This window comes from Pogoniulus pusillus, chromosome 27, assembly GCF_015220805.1.
Source record: "Pogoniulus pusillus isolate bPogPus1 chromosome 27, bPogPus1.pri, whole genome shotgun sequence".
NCBI lineage: Eukaryota > Metazoa > Chordata > Aves > Piciformes > Lybiidae > Pogoniulus > Pogoniulus pusillus.
Window position 1 is genome coordinate 12,161,653 of NC_087290.1, and position 12,823 is coordinate 12,174,475.

General features: G+C 49.0%; 1 protein-coding gene across 3 annotated transcripts in view; it reads right to left on the reverse strand.

Moving 5' to 3' along the window:
- The window catches only part of PITPNM3 (PITPNM family member 3), a 55,617-nt gene that overhangs the window by 23,492 nt on the left and 19,302 nt on the right, over nt 1-12,823 (reverse strand). For all 3 annotated transcript variants that reach the window (XM_064166556.1, XM_064166555.1, XM_064166554.1), the window contains exons 3-4: nt 8,551-8,658; nt 1,887-1,934 (exon numbers count right to left, since the gene is read on the reverse strand). In XM_064166556.1, coding sequence (XP_064022626.1) covers nt 1,887-1,934; nt 8,551-8,658 — 156 coding nt within the window. The remainder of the gene's footprint in view (nt 1-1,886; nt 1,935-8,550; nt 8,659-12,823) is intronic.

Sequence of the window (12,823 nt, forward strand, 5' to 3'; positions counted from 1 at the left end):
AAATGGACAGCATGACCTACTAGAATGACAGAAATTTAATTAGGCACTGAAATGGAACTGATTACAGAGAAATTATGGAGTTTACCATTCACTGAAAGGGCTTTAATGAGGTAAAATAAAAGCGTGGGCTTGCTGGACTGGACCTCTCCCGTGGCATTATAAAGACTGTACAGATTTTTTCCAGCTGCCTCGATTCATGCTATCACTGAGCCAGTTTGTGTTGATTGTACCAGTCTGTAAATCACAGGGACAAAAAAGGCACTCAGAAGCCCCACACAGAGCCAGGAACCAGGGGGTTGTAACAGCTTAGTGATGCATGCAGGAAAGGGCAGGGTGGTGGGATAAGATCAATGAAAAAACCAGGATAGAACAAGTGAGCAGAAAGTCTTCAAGCTGCAAACCTACCAGCTACAGAGCCCCCAGGGCTCTGAAACCTGGCACGAAGGGAGGAGAGAGGATCTGGAGGATGTGCTGAAATCTCACCCCTCAAGGCCAGCTCCCCTGTTGGCACCCAAACTGACTGGTCAGTAGCGGGCAGGGGATAGCAGTGGCTCGTTCCAAATGCTGTCCTGCTGCCCAAGCACACAAAAGCAACCAGGCCTCCAAACAGGCTGAGAGCCTTCCCTGAATGCTCTCCTGGGAGCAAAACACTCAAAGCCTCACTCCAGACGCAACTGCTGGCTTGTGTTACTGACCAGAATGAATCCCTCATGCTATCCAGTGCACCAAGCACACTGCCACTGCACCTCCTGCACGCTGCAAGTCAGAAGGCAGCCCAAAGAAAACTGGCAAAACTTCCTCTGCCAGTCCCACGAGGAATGATGCCACTTCTTGCCATCTGCTGTGGCTGTAGAATCAAATCAGTCACAAGAAATGTGTTCAGCTGAAGGCTGCAGCACAGGCTTCCCATTAACAGAAGACAGAGGAGAGTGGAGCATACTCTAGGTGCAGTTTTGCACTGTGCTGTGCAGAGGGCCATGATGGCACACAGAGCTGAGCCCAGCCCTGCTCTGAAACTCACAGCGTGCCTTAGTGTCTGTGTTAACTTCCACACTGCCTCCTCACTGAGTGAGCCTTGCACACCTGATCTTGTGCATGACTATCAGAGCTGAGTGCTGTACATGAAGCACTGGACTAGGAGCAGCAGACAGCATTGAGTCAAGCACCCAGACCCCAATTGTTCCTCCACTCCAGCTCTCAGGCCAGGCCAGATGAGATGGGCACAGCCTGGTTTCTAGAGGGCACAGCCTGTGCTCATGAACATAGCTGCAGAAACAGCAGACAGATGCCTCACTGTGAACTCCATGAGGGCAGCCAGCAACTGGCCTCAGAGTGAGCTGTGATGAAAGAAAACACCCTCATTACACCACCCACTTCTCTGAGCAGTGCAAAGGCACAGAAAGACCAACAGCAGAGTGGCTCCTGAATGCACTTCCCCAAGCAGGACCCCAGCAGCAGAAGAGCACTCCCAGCGCCAGCCACGGTGCTCCCTCTTGCTCCTACAGCAGTCAGCACTTCAGCAGCAACACCTCTGTCACCTCTTGGAGCAGAGATGGGACAAGGAAGCGCAGAGCACTGAAGCTTTCTAAGCTCCCAGTGGAGCCATGTTGTACTGTCCTGTACAAGCCATCAGGTAAGTCAGCAGCTTCACCCTCCAGTGCTCCTGCTTTGCCACTCTGGCCAATGCTATCAGGCACCAAACAATGCCACAGGCACTTCCTTGGCACATTTTCACAATCAAAAATGAATACATTTAGGATAAAACTCCAAAAAGTCCCTCCACAACCTTCTCCCCCCTCAACACCAACCCTGTGCTGCTTAACATTTCTATCTCTGCTTATTGAACAGCCTCAGCACAAAGAAAAGGGAGAAGAACTTCAGCTCACGTTGTTTGTCCTGGAGAAAGCCAGAGGAGGAGAATGCAGACTCTTCACCTGCAGAAAGGGAAAAGCACAACGTGAAACAGGATTGCCCTATAGCAACATCAAGCTCTTCATTTTTCCTACTGGACTGCAGTCAGTATTTTGCAGTTGAAAACTGTTCCCACTGAAATGTTTGGTCTGGCAGCCAGATTTAACTCTCCATTTCAAGGAAGGCATCACAAGCAATGAAACTGTAACCAGGAGTCGATTTGATTACTCATAGCAGGAATCTACAGATAAGTAAGGGTTAGCAAAAGCTATCTAGCAACACAAAATAGATTCTTACTCCAAATGTTTAATAAGCAGTGGGTTTCAAGGATCTTTCTGACCTTCCATTCCCTCCCACAGTCTCCTCATCCAAGGAAAGTTGCAAACACAGAGAGATTCTTCTCAGACCTAAACACAAACCTCTACACCTCTACAATACAGGGAAGAGAAGAGCCTCTCAGCAGTTTGTGAGCAAAGGTCTCCTGCAGCAGTCAAGCCATGGAGCATAAAGGCTTTGCCATCATCACACCACTACAGACACAAAAGGCAACGGTACCAGCCCAGGGCTACCACCAGAGCTGCAGTGGGAACACAGCTCTCTGAAGCCTTTGTCTAGATTCCCTCTTCAGAGGTCTAGGGCAAATTTTACTCTTCTTCCTGAAGCCATTTGAGTACATTCAAACAAGTGAGGAGGCTGCACCTCTCTGCTGCCAGTCTGAGCAAACAGCAGGCAGGGTTGTGTTCCGTTTGGAACAGAAAGCAGACTGGGCAGATGACAGCAGCCAGGGAAGGTGGTGGCACTCCGTGACAGGTGAATCAAACAGTCCCTGTGTTGCAGTCCTCTGCCTGCTGGTTCCCTGGTGTTGGGTGAAAGCTTCTGCCCAGTGCCTTAAGGCCACAGACCCTGCACGCACTGCTCCTCATCTCCTGCTACGCTCAACTCCACCAGAGTTAATGTGCAATGAGTAATAACAGCTCTTTACTCCTCTGATGGATGAAGAGAAGAGAGCAAAAAAGCTCTGCCACAACTCTCTTTTTGTTCAGCTGCTCCAGCTGTCACAGCTGACAGCTTGGCTTTTAGAGGGAGTAAACCAAGAAGAGCAAATGACAACATTCCACGCAGAACCTGCTTCCCTCCACTCCGTGTGCTGAAGCTGCAGCAGAGAGATCCCCTCGGTACCTGCCTTTTCAGCAACGGAAACGAGCTGAATGAATCACTTTGCCTCTTTCATTTCCAGTTCCTCCCCAGGGCAATTCAGCATCTGAATTGGAAACTTTCAGTATCTGAAGGCGGCTACAAGAAAGCTGGGGAGGGACTTTTTAGGGTGTTGGGTAGTGAGAGGAGTGGGGGGAATGGATCCAAGCTAGAGGAAAGGAGATTTAGATTAGACATTAGGAAGTTCTTCACCATAAGTGACCATGGTGAGACACTGGAACAGGTTGCCCAAGGAGGTGGTGAAAGGAAGCCTCATCCATGGAGGTTTCTAAGGCCAGGCTGGATGGAGCTCTAAGCAACCTGATCTAGTGGAAGATGTTGCTGCCCACGGCAGGGAGCTTGGAACTAGGTCACAAATGATCCTTGAGGTCCCTTCCAACCCTAACCATTCTGTGAAATGCAACAGCAAATGTGGCACTGGTGTGAGCACTATTATGTCAGTCTTGGGAAGCAGGAGAGGAAAGGAGGCAATACACCTACAGATGGTATGACCCTCTGGATGGGGATAGCAGCCAGGGAAATTCTAGTCCCAGGGAAGCAGACAAGGACACATGCTGCTTTCAGCAGGAGGGCAGGATCTTAATGTAGATTAAAAAAGGAACAGGGACTCTGTGGAAGCACCACAAGGAAAAGAATGCTCTCTGCAGCAGGACTCAGCTCCCAGCTGAAAAATACCTTAGTTTAAGCTTCCCACATTTTGCATGCATGTGCTGCTCTGTCCTGCAGAACACACAACATGACAAAACTCAGTGCCAGCAGCTGCCCAGCACTGGGAACCTGCCCTGGTGGAAACTGCTAGGAATGATTTGCAGAAATCCAGCAGTGAAACCTCTTGCTGGAAGTAAATCTGTTCTTTAGAGAAGCCATCTGATATCTTCTGGAATACTGTTGACTTATCTCAGTTTCCATCCCTTCCCTTCCACTCTTCACTCAAGCTAAGCCAAATTTTCTGTTTGCCATTCTTCACATTATTAGGCAGTGGCAGATGCTACTGCAATACATTTAACAGCAGTGTAAATATTACAGTTGGCTATGTACAAACACCCTCTAATTAATGCTATGACTCCAGGAGAACATGGCAAGGGGGGGAAGATCATGTGTTATCACAGGGAAGGAAGAGAGCAGTTTGTTTACACAGAACATTCACTGTGGATAGAATTAGGCAAGGCAGCCTTCACACTGCTGAGTAATTAAGCACAGTGTGACAGGGCAGATAGCAAAGGAGAGGCACAAGGACTGCACTGAGCTCTCAAGCTTGGCCTTTGAGAAGTTCTGAGATCTTGGATTTGCAGACTTTGGGGATTATTTGGCAGCTGCAGTTAAACAGAGCCTTAGCCTGATTTTGTGCTGTGCTGGGCTCCTGTTGCTGCAGTGAAAGGCTGGAAGTGGGATGTGGACTGCCAGCCAAGCAGTGGAACAGATCACAGGAGCACAGGATGTCAGGGGCTGGAAGAGACCCAAAGAGGTCAGAGTCCAACCCCCCTGCCACAGCAGGACCATACAGTCTAGCTCAGGTCACACAGGAACACATCCAGACAGGCCTGGAAAGGCTCCACAGAAGGAGACTCCACAACCTCTCTGGGCAGCCTGTGCCAGTGCTCTGGGACCCTTCCAGGAAAGAAGTTCCCCCTTGTGTTGAGCTGGAACCTCCTGTGCTGCAGCTTCCATCCACTGCTCCTTGTCCTATCCCAGGCAGCAGTGAGCAGAGCCTGTCCCCCCCTCCTGACCCCCAGCCCTCAGATAGTGATAGACATTTATTAGGTCCCCTCTCAGTCTTCTCCAGACTAAGCAGCCCCAGGTCCCTCAGCCTCTCCTCCTCAGGCAGTGCTCCTGTCCCCTCATCATCCTCACAGCCCTCTGCTGGTCCTTCTCCAGCAGATCCCTGTCCCTCTTCAACTGGGGAGCCCAAAACTGAAGGCAGTGCTCAAGATCACTCTCTATTTTCACACCCAAAGAGCCAAGGGACCACACAGTCCTGTGATGGTTTGGGTGTTACCTGCCTCACCCAGACTCTGTGAAATCACCCAGACTAGACTCAGCAGCTCTGGAAATGGAATGAAGCTTATATTTACATCTTAGCACAAGACACAAGCAGGTATTTACAGCATCTACAGTTATATACAGAAATGCACAAGTTAAAAGGTAATACAGAAACACAACTCCCCTCCCAGAAACCAGAGTCCCCAGGAGGGCTCCCAACCACCCTTCTACCTTTCCTCTCACCCCTTTCCCTTACCCCAGATCTAGCCTTATGATCAAGGAAGATTGGAGGGTTGGCCAGGGGGGTTAGGAAGCAGGTGGATTAAGTCTCACAGACAGCAGGTTAGGTTAGAGAGAGATGCAGCCCAAAGCCTAGACAGAGTGTCTGTCTTATCTATATTTACATTCTTGTACCTCTCCTCAAGCCTATGAGTGAAGTAGACATCACCATTGTTTCCCTCTCACAGCCTGTAATCTAATTCTTCTCACCAAAACATTCTAGCTAGCTTCAAACTAGCACAAGACCCAAAACCTGCTTGCATCACAAGAGCTACAAATGAGGCTGGAAATCCACTGCTCCTCAGGTTTCTAGGATGCTTCTGATGCTGAAGAAGCAGAGAGCTACACAACAGAGAAGAAAAAAGTTCAGCCTCTGAGCAAGAGAAGCCCCTCAAAAGCAAGGCTGTCTCCTTTTCACTCAATCACAGCAACACCCAGGCTGGCAAAGCCCCTCAGGAGCACCAAATCCAACCTGGAACCCCACTCTACAAGATTCACCTTAAACCATGTCCCTAAGCACCACTTCCAAACGACCCTTAAACACATCCAGGCTGGGAGATTCCACCACCTCCCTGGGCAGCTCATTCCAGTCCCTGATCTCTCTCTCTTTTATTTCAAAGGGAATGGTTGTGCTTAAAACTGTGCCTGCCAGGAAACCCAGGTGGAAGGAATAATAGGAAGACATGGAGAGTACGAGGAGAGGCTGAGGGAGCTGGGATTGGTTAGCCTGGAGAAGAGGAGGCTCAGGGGAGACCTTATTGCTGTCCACAACTACCTGAGGGGTGGTTGTGGCCAGGAGGAGGTTGCTCTCTTCTCTCAGGTGGCCAGCACCAGAACGAGAGGACACAGCCTCAGGCTGCACCAGGGGAGATTTAGGCTGGAGGTGAGGAGAAAGTTCTTCCCTGAGAGAGTCATTGGACACTGGAATGGGCTGCCCGGGGAGGTGGTGGAGTCGCTGTCCCTGGGGCTGTTCAAGGCAGGATTGGACGTGGCACTTGGTGCCATGGTCTGGCCTTGAGCTCTGTGGTAAAGGGTTGGACTTGATGCTCTGTGAGGTCTCTTCCAACCTTGGTGATACTGTGATACTGTGACAGGACAGCCCCTAATGACCTGGAAGCTTGCACACCTTCACCACAGCCTCCAGACAATTACTTTTTTCTTGAAATTGTGTCTTCTCCTACTGTTCTTGATGACTTTGCCTGCAGAAGGGGCCTGAAGTGACAACACAGCTTGCACAAACTTAGGCACAGCAACTCTGCCTAGGGCAACGATCCAGAAAACATCAGAACAACAGAAGCTGACCTCTCTGCTTACCGGGTAGGAAGGCAGAGGTGGAAGTTGCCAGCTCAGGAAGGGCAACCTGACTGATCTACTCCAGCTGCAGAACAGCACAACCTTTTCTCACTGCAGTTCAGTGCAATGACAGCTTGTTCATGGGCATGGATGCAAGGTGCAGCTCAGCTCTGTGCTGCCTCTACTCCTCGGGAAAACATGAGGAGGGGAGGTGACAAAATGAAGGGTTGGAGGAAATGCACATGGATTTTCAAGGATGTCCTTGGGTGTGATTCTGCTCACATGGCAGACAAAACCTGGCTTTTGATGCCAGCTGTACCATCTTGTCACTACTTCTTACTCTGAAGAAAAGCAAGAGGAATCGACCATGCACAAGGGAGCTCTGGCAAAACACATCTGGGTTAGCAGCAGGGGAAATGTGCTGCCTTTATAAACTGAGCCTGCTGGGTTTAGTAACACGAGCTGGGAGAGGCACAAACACAGAAAAGTTTGGGCTGCTTTGCTTTCCTGTACCCTGCCTGCAGCCCCTGCCAGTGCTGCAGCCTTAGCACAGAGGCAGAGAGACCATCGTTGGAGCAGCCACGAGATCTGCTGCTTGATGACAGATCCCTCCCTGAAGGTGTTCAAGGCCAGGCTGGATGAGGCTTTGAGCGACCTGTTCTAGTGGCAGGGGTCCCTGCCCATGGCAGGGGGTTGGTTGGACCTGGATGAGCTTTGAGGTCCCTTCCAACCTAAACCATTCTGTGAAAAGCCCTGAAATCCAGCAGGATGAGTGAGTTTATCCCCAGTGCTCAGTGCATGCCATTTTGCTTGAGCTAAGGGATGCCAGGAGTGAAAATGCCTTTGCTCCACGACAGGGAATGCATCTGCAGCAGCATAATTTATGCAGCTGTGTGAGGGTTTTAATTCAGCTCAATTGCTGTTTGTGGTTATTTCCTGTAATGGAAAGTTAATAAATTTAAATGCTGCTGCCAGTTTCCCCCTAAAGACTTATTTCCACCTCTGATGAGAAAGGTTGTGCTGGTCAAGTGCTCTCAGTTGTCCTTACTGAGCAGCAATGATTGAATTGAATTATAATTGCCATTTATAATGTTCCTGAGGACCTTGTCTGTCTCATGTTGGAACTGTAGCATTACTAAAGTATTGTCCAGTGGCCCTTCCACCATGCCCAGATGAGACTGCACCTTCTCACTCATCTCCATTTGTTGAAAGAGCCCATAATTATCTGCTTTAGCAGTTTCTTAAACCATGAAGAAGAACCAGCCCCCAACTCTCTCTACAGGCACCTAGCAAAGCCACCAGACTCAGAGACAGAGTTGTAACAGAAGACTCTGCAACCAAAGCCAATGAACTCATCCTTCTCCAAGAGCTGGAAGGAAATCCAGCTTCAGGGACAGAAAAGCAAACGTTCCCTGAGTCAGCAGAGCATTATCCTGACACCCTTCCACTCAACAGTGAAGTGCTCTGGAAAAGAAACCATATAGGACCTCTCTCTGGTTTCTCCATCATGTTTTTAAAGACAGAGTCCAGCTTTGCCTGAACTTGGGTTGATTCATTTCTACTCTAAGCAGTTGGGCTAAGGCTGGACCAGCTTTCTGCTGTGGCATAGAGACAGCATAGCCTTGCTTTACTGCATGAGGTTCAACAAGGCCAAGTGCAAGGTCCTGCATCTGGCTTGGGCCAAGCCCAGGCATAAATGCAGGCTGAGTGTAGAGTGGGTTGAGAGCAGCTCTGAAGGAAGAGCCTTGGGGGTGTTGGAACAAGATGATCCTGAAGGTCTCTTCCAACCAAAGCAATTTCTGAACTAATAGCTTCAGCAGTCATGTTTTCTTGTCAACTTTTGATCAATAGCTAAGGCAAGCTAAATATTACCTTGATTTTCTTCCAGCTTCCCAATTGTTTCTATCTGCTCAACAAGGTCATTCGAGTTCCACTGGCTCATGCCTATGAGAATGGCACTTTTTCCTTCCACCATCTCTTCTGTAGGAGGAAAAAGGAGAATAAACCACAGTGATGAACAAGAGGGGGAAAAAACCCAACCCAAGACATGGTGAGGAGGAGTCACTGAGAGAGAAGTAAACACTCCTCATGGTCCCTAATGGGAATAGACAACAAGAGAGCACTCCAGGAAAGCTTCTTGCTTACTGACATGAAGCTTTCCTTCTTATCCTGTGTGCAGGCCAAGAGAGGACTGGCTGAATACTTGCTTTTACTGAGCAGTCACTTAACAACTACGTTGATACTGAGTCATAAACTACAAAGTTAGCAATTGTCAAAGTATTGTTAAATCACTTTGTGTTGGTTGCTTTGTTTCATCTCAAGCAGCATAATTAGTCTGAGCTCTTCTGCCTTCTTGGAAAAACCCAAAAGTAGCTTGGTGGGGTTTTTTTTGGTGTATGCTTTTGTCTGTGGGGTTTTGTTGAAGTTGTTGGTGTTGGCTTTCACTTCAGAAGATTCAAAAGGCAGAGCAGAGGGAGGAAGGGACACACAGAGGAGCTGAAGGCTTTCCAAGCATGTTTTCACTCCTGTCACCAAAACTACCTGTGCCAGGCAGTGCTTTCCACTTGCATCCAGGGCCATGGAGATGGAAGGGAATGACACCAAGCCACAGAGTAGAGAACTGCCTCTGTTATGGGGATCCCAGCCAAATAAATACTGGGAGGGAGGCAGAGAAAGCTGGGGGCACAAACACAAACTGTAGATATTCTCTCTCCTCAAGCAAACAAACAAACTCAAACAGGCCTAGAAACTGTAAGCAAACATTTTCCTTCAATGCCAAACCTGCTTCTGAGTAGTCCTCCAATTTGGGTGAGTGCTGGCCCCTTACTCCTGAGCAACTCCACTCTTAAGTAGCAAAAGCTTCCCAGTACACAAATCTGGGCTTGGGGTTTTGTTCCCATCTAAACCTTTGGCATGTCACAGCACTTCTGAAACACAGCTTGCTTGAGAAGAATCAGAGAATGTCAGGGGCTGGAAGGGACTTGGAAAGGTCATCTGGTCCAGCCCCCTGCCAGAGCAGGATCACCCAGAGCAGATCACACTGGAACACATCCAGACAGTTCTTGGATATCTCCAGAGAGGGAGACTCCACAGCCTCTCTGGGCAGCCTGTTCCAGTGCTCTGAAGGTGAGCTGTGTGTCTAAGCAAAGCATTGCCTCTCCTCTCAGGCTTCTTTGGCTCCAGCCTTCCTTGCTGAGGTGGTGGCAGCAGGAGAGGTCTGAAGGAGACAGAGTGTGACTGCACATCTGACTTACTCAAAATCCCTGGGCTCTTTCTGTGGCTGTCACAGGACCTGCAGTTCTGCCTGACCCCACCAGCACAGGATGACTTTCCTCCATCTGCCCTTCCATCATTCACCTGGTCAAACTGTGAAGAGCTTCTTACTTTGCTCACATGCAGCTGGAAGCTCACATTGGTAGGACATTTGATACACAGGGGAAAATATTTTTAGTGACCATCATTTACTCAAGAAAAATCTGCTAGCACCAAAGCAAAAAAGAACCAAACCCAACAAAACACCTCAAGTAATTCCCACATGGGAGCATAACCCAGTCCAGTTGTGAACTGAGAACTTTCTGCATGCTCCATGGAAAGCAAGAAGCAAAGGGAAGCTGAGCAAAAGAAAGCAGCCAAATGTTGCTCCTCCCTTTCTCTGTGGATTCCACTAAATTAAGTAAGGAGCCAGGGCAGATGCATCACCAGTCAAAACATGTGCAGCTGCTCCATCTCCAGCACAGGTGCTTGACTCTGTTGACAAGGCTGTCAGCCAGGATCTCTGTTTGAGGAACTGGAGTTGGGACTCCAGCTGTTTCTCAGAATGCAAAAGCAGTTCACTAATGCTATGTTTTAATCGTGCCCACTGCTGTGCCCTTTGCCTCCCACTTAAGGCTGCTTCTGAAGTGCAAATTACACATGGGTAGACAGAGAGACTGGGAGAGGTTCCAAATCCTGCCAATGAAGAAACACAGGACTCGACTCCAGCTGCACCACACACAAAGTCCTTTCAGCTGCGAGAATGTGAAGCTCTGGTGAAGCACTGGGGATAAATAACAGAGGATGGGTGAGAAACAGAGGTAAGAAACCTAACGGGAGATGTAATGCTGGAGGCAGAATGAGGGTGTCAAGATACTGCTCTTCTCCAGGAGATAAAAGCTGCAGTCTCTCTCCCGGGCAGCACAAGCTCCTCTGGGTACTATCTTTAATCAACTGATAATGTCAACTACTTCAGCCCCCACACAGGCTGTCCTCTACCAAAGGTGCAAGCTCCTGCATCACTCAGAGTGTTTCTGAGCAGAGCAACAGCTTCTGCCTCTTGCTAGCGCCTCTGCTTTGGTGCACATTTATCTTCCCAACGTTTAAACACTTCATTATTCCTCAAAGGCTGCTTGGGAGGAAGCAGAGGTGATACTGGATTAACAGGAGCTGGAGGCTCCCTCGAGGGTAGAGAAGCCTAGCAGAGACATCTGGATAAGCCAGAGTTGGGCAGTCACCAAGTGTATGACATTTAGCAAGAGCAAGTGCCAGATTCTGCACTGGGGATATGGTGATCCTGGTTATGTGTCCAAATGAGGGCATGAGAGGCTGGAGAGCATCGCTGCAGAAGAGCTCTGTGGGTGTTTGGGTTGATGGCCAACATCAAGAGAGAGATGTGAGAGCTGTTGTGAGAGTCAACAGTGTCCCACGGCAGCCAGAAGGACCAACCATGCCGTGAAGTGCATCAAACACAGCACAGCTAACTTAAGCCCCCTTAGAAAGCTCAGCTCCCAGCATGAAGAGCAAACTGAAACCTCACCTATCTCAAACAGGAATTTCCCACATAACAATATCCTTCTCCATCCACTTTTCCAAGAACAACACCAACGTGAGGAGCCCATTCCCCGAGGCAAGAGTCAGCTTCACCTTTGCTGTGGGACATTTACCTTTGAGTAATGAAAGAGGGACCCATGGCAGCAGGACCAACTGCTCAGAAGAGGAGGTGACCATGCTGAGACCCCAAGAGTGGACAGCAAATGCCAAACAGCCAGGAGGAATATGACCTGGGATGAATTCCCAAGCAACTGATTAAACAAACTGTCTTCTCCTCACTTCTTTATTAAAATGCAGTGGCTGAGGTTTTGTCAGCTAGTGAACCTGCTTTGCACATGAAGCTGTGCTGACCAAGGCAAACAAACTACCCCAAGGCCCCAGCCATAGCTGGATTTCTTCAGAACACTCCAGAACAACTGGCAACCAGCACTAAGATACTGACTGAGCACTGTATTCCTTAGGAAATTCATGGAATTGCAGAGAAGCTGCTGGAGCAGTCATTTCTTTCCCCTAGTTCAGCCACTAATACAGTTAATGGCTCTGGGAAAGATGATTCTACTGTTTGCTGATTTCTTCACCTGCTCAGAACCAAAAGGTGGCAGAGACAAGGCTGCAAAAGACATCCCCTGTGCCTTGGCAAAGGGTTTTTGGTACAGTAAGACTCTTACAGAACCACAGAACATCAGGGGTTGGGTAGGATCTCAGAAGATACATTGAGTCCAACCCCCCTGCCAGAGCAGCACCATCCAAGGCAGGTCACACAGGAACACATCCAGGTGGGTCTGGAATGTCTCCAGAGAAGGAGACTCCACAACCTCTCGAGCTGTGCCAGGGGAAGTATAGGCTGGATGTTAGGAGGAAGTTGTTGGCAGAGAGAGTGATTGGCATTGGAATGGGCTGCCCAGGGAGGTGGTGGAGTCACCATCCCTGGAGGTGTTCAAGAAAAGACTGGAAGAGGCATTTAGTGCCATGGTCTGGTTGACTGGATAGGACTGGGTATAGGTTGGACTGGATGAGCTTGGAGGTCTCTTCCAACCTGTTTGACTCTATGATTCTCTCTGGGCAGCCTGCTGCAGGGCTCTGTCACCTCACTCAGTGGGAAGAGAACCACAGAACGGTTCATATAAATCACACAACCTCATCTCTCCTTCTCTTTGTGCCTAGATTCCTCCACTGCACATTCAAATGTGATCCACACAAGGAGTTTATCACACATCATTATCTCTCACTAAAAGTCTGTTATTAGAGGATTAACAACTCTGTAGCAGATGCCATTCATTATCTATACATAGCAGTCACTTTTTATTTCAAGCAACAACTACACAAAGGATTGCTGCTG